Genomic DNA, 1,009 nt, shown 5'->3' with positions numbered 1-1,009 from the left:
TCGTCGGCCTCCTCTCCGAGGCCTCTGCTTTCACAGCGACTTCAAAAATCCCCTTCAATGTCCAGGAGTTCAACGTTGTTTCCTGCTGCCTCGCGACCAAGGCCTCCACGGTGGCCTTGGGCATGGCTCGGAGCTGCCCGTGGACCCTCTCGATGTTGGTTCCATCGCACATATTCGCCCATATCGTTTCCATCTCACAATAAAAAGTTGATTCCACCATGCATTTGTGGCTTGCCACGGTAGAATCCCGGCGGGTTTACGCTGCACCCCCGGATTTCGAGTGAGTGGTTCAGCGGCCGGCGAGGCGACTACACTAGTTCTGTGGGCTCATCGAGCCCCAATATGCCCCCCCGGTCCGCTCCCCCGCCGGGTCGTGGTTTCGTGAACGAGAGCAGAGCACATGGCTTGCTTGGCTGCATAGTCCAGAAGCATATCCTGCGCCTCTTCGATCTCGTGCTTGGTCAGCTTCGAGATCGTGGTCAGTGGCACTGCCTTGGCACGATAAAGCATGAAGTCAGCAGACCTCCAATCAGTGCAAGAGAGAGCGTCACGCAGATGCACCATGCAGGTAAGTGCATCACACAATGTAGAGTCGATACGTGGGCAATTCAATTGCGCAGCGGCATCAGGGGACGGTGGGGTGGCGACAATCTCGACGAAGTCCCTGTATAGCCTCGGGCCCAGCTCAGCTCGCCTTCGCGCATCAGAATTAAGCTTAGCAAGCACACACCCTTTCGCAAGAGCTGCCTTGATGTCTTCTTTCAGTATCTCCACCTCCTGATGAACATATGGGTACTGATTCAAAGGCACTTTTGAGACACACGGTGTGAGATGCCTGAGTGCAACCGCAGGATCCAGAGAGGCCTCAAATGATAGCGCTCGTAGCTCCAGCAGTTTCCGCAACCAGTCGATGATCTCGGGGCAGTTGATTCCGACGCATTCAACCGCGGTGTTCACGAGTGCCATCTCCTTGAATGGCTGCACATCGTTTGGGAGGAAGCGGAACAAT

At 55.6% G+C, this 1,009-nt stretch overlaps 1 protein-coding gene across 1 annotated transcript; it reads right to left on the bottom strand.

The window, feature by feature from the left end:
* Positions 1 to 327: 327 nt before the first annotated feature.
* Positions 328 to 777, bottom strand: AURANDRAFT_67826 (hypothetical protein; the record flags this gene model as incomplete). Its single annotated transcript, XM_009043386.1, has 1 exon — positions 328 to 777. A coding segment is annotated over one exon (450 nt), but the record flags the coding sequence as incomplete, so codon positions are not given.
* Between the last annotated feature and the right edge of the window lie 232 nt (positions 778 to 1,009).

Source organism: Aureococcus anophagefferens (assembly GCF_000186865.1).
Source record: "Aureococcus anophagefferens unplaced genomic scaffold AURANscaffold_53, whole genome shotgun sequence".
Classification (NCBI taxonomy): domain Eukaryota; class Pelagophyceae; order Pelagomonadales; family Pelagomonadaceae; genus Aureococcus; species Aureococcus anophagefferens.
This window is presented reverse-complemented; position numbering and strand designations above follow the sequence as displayed.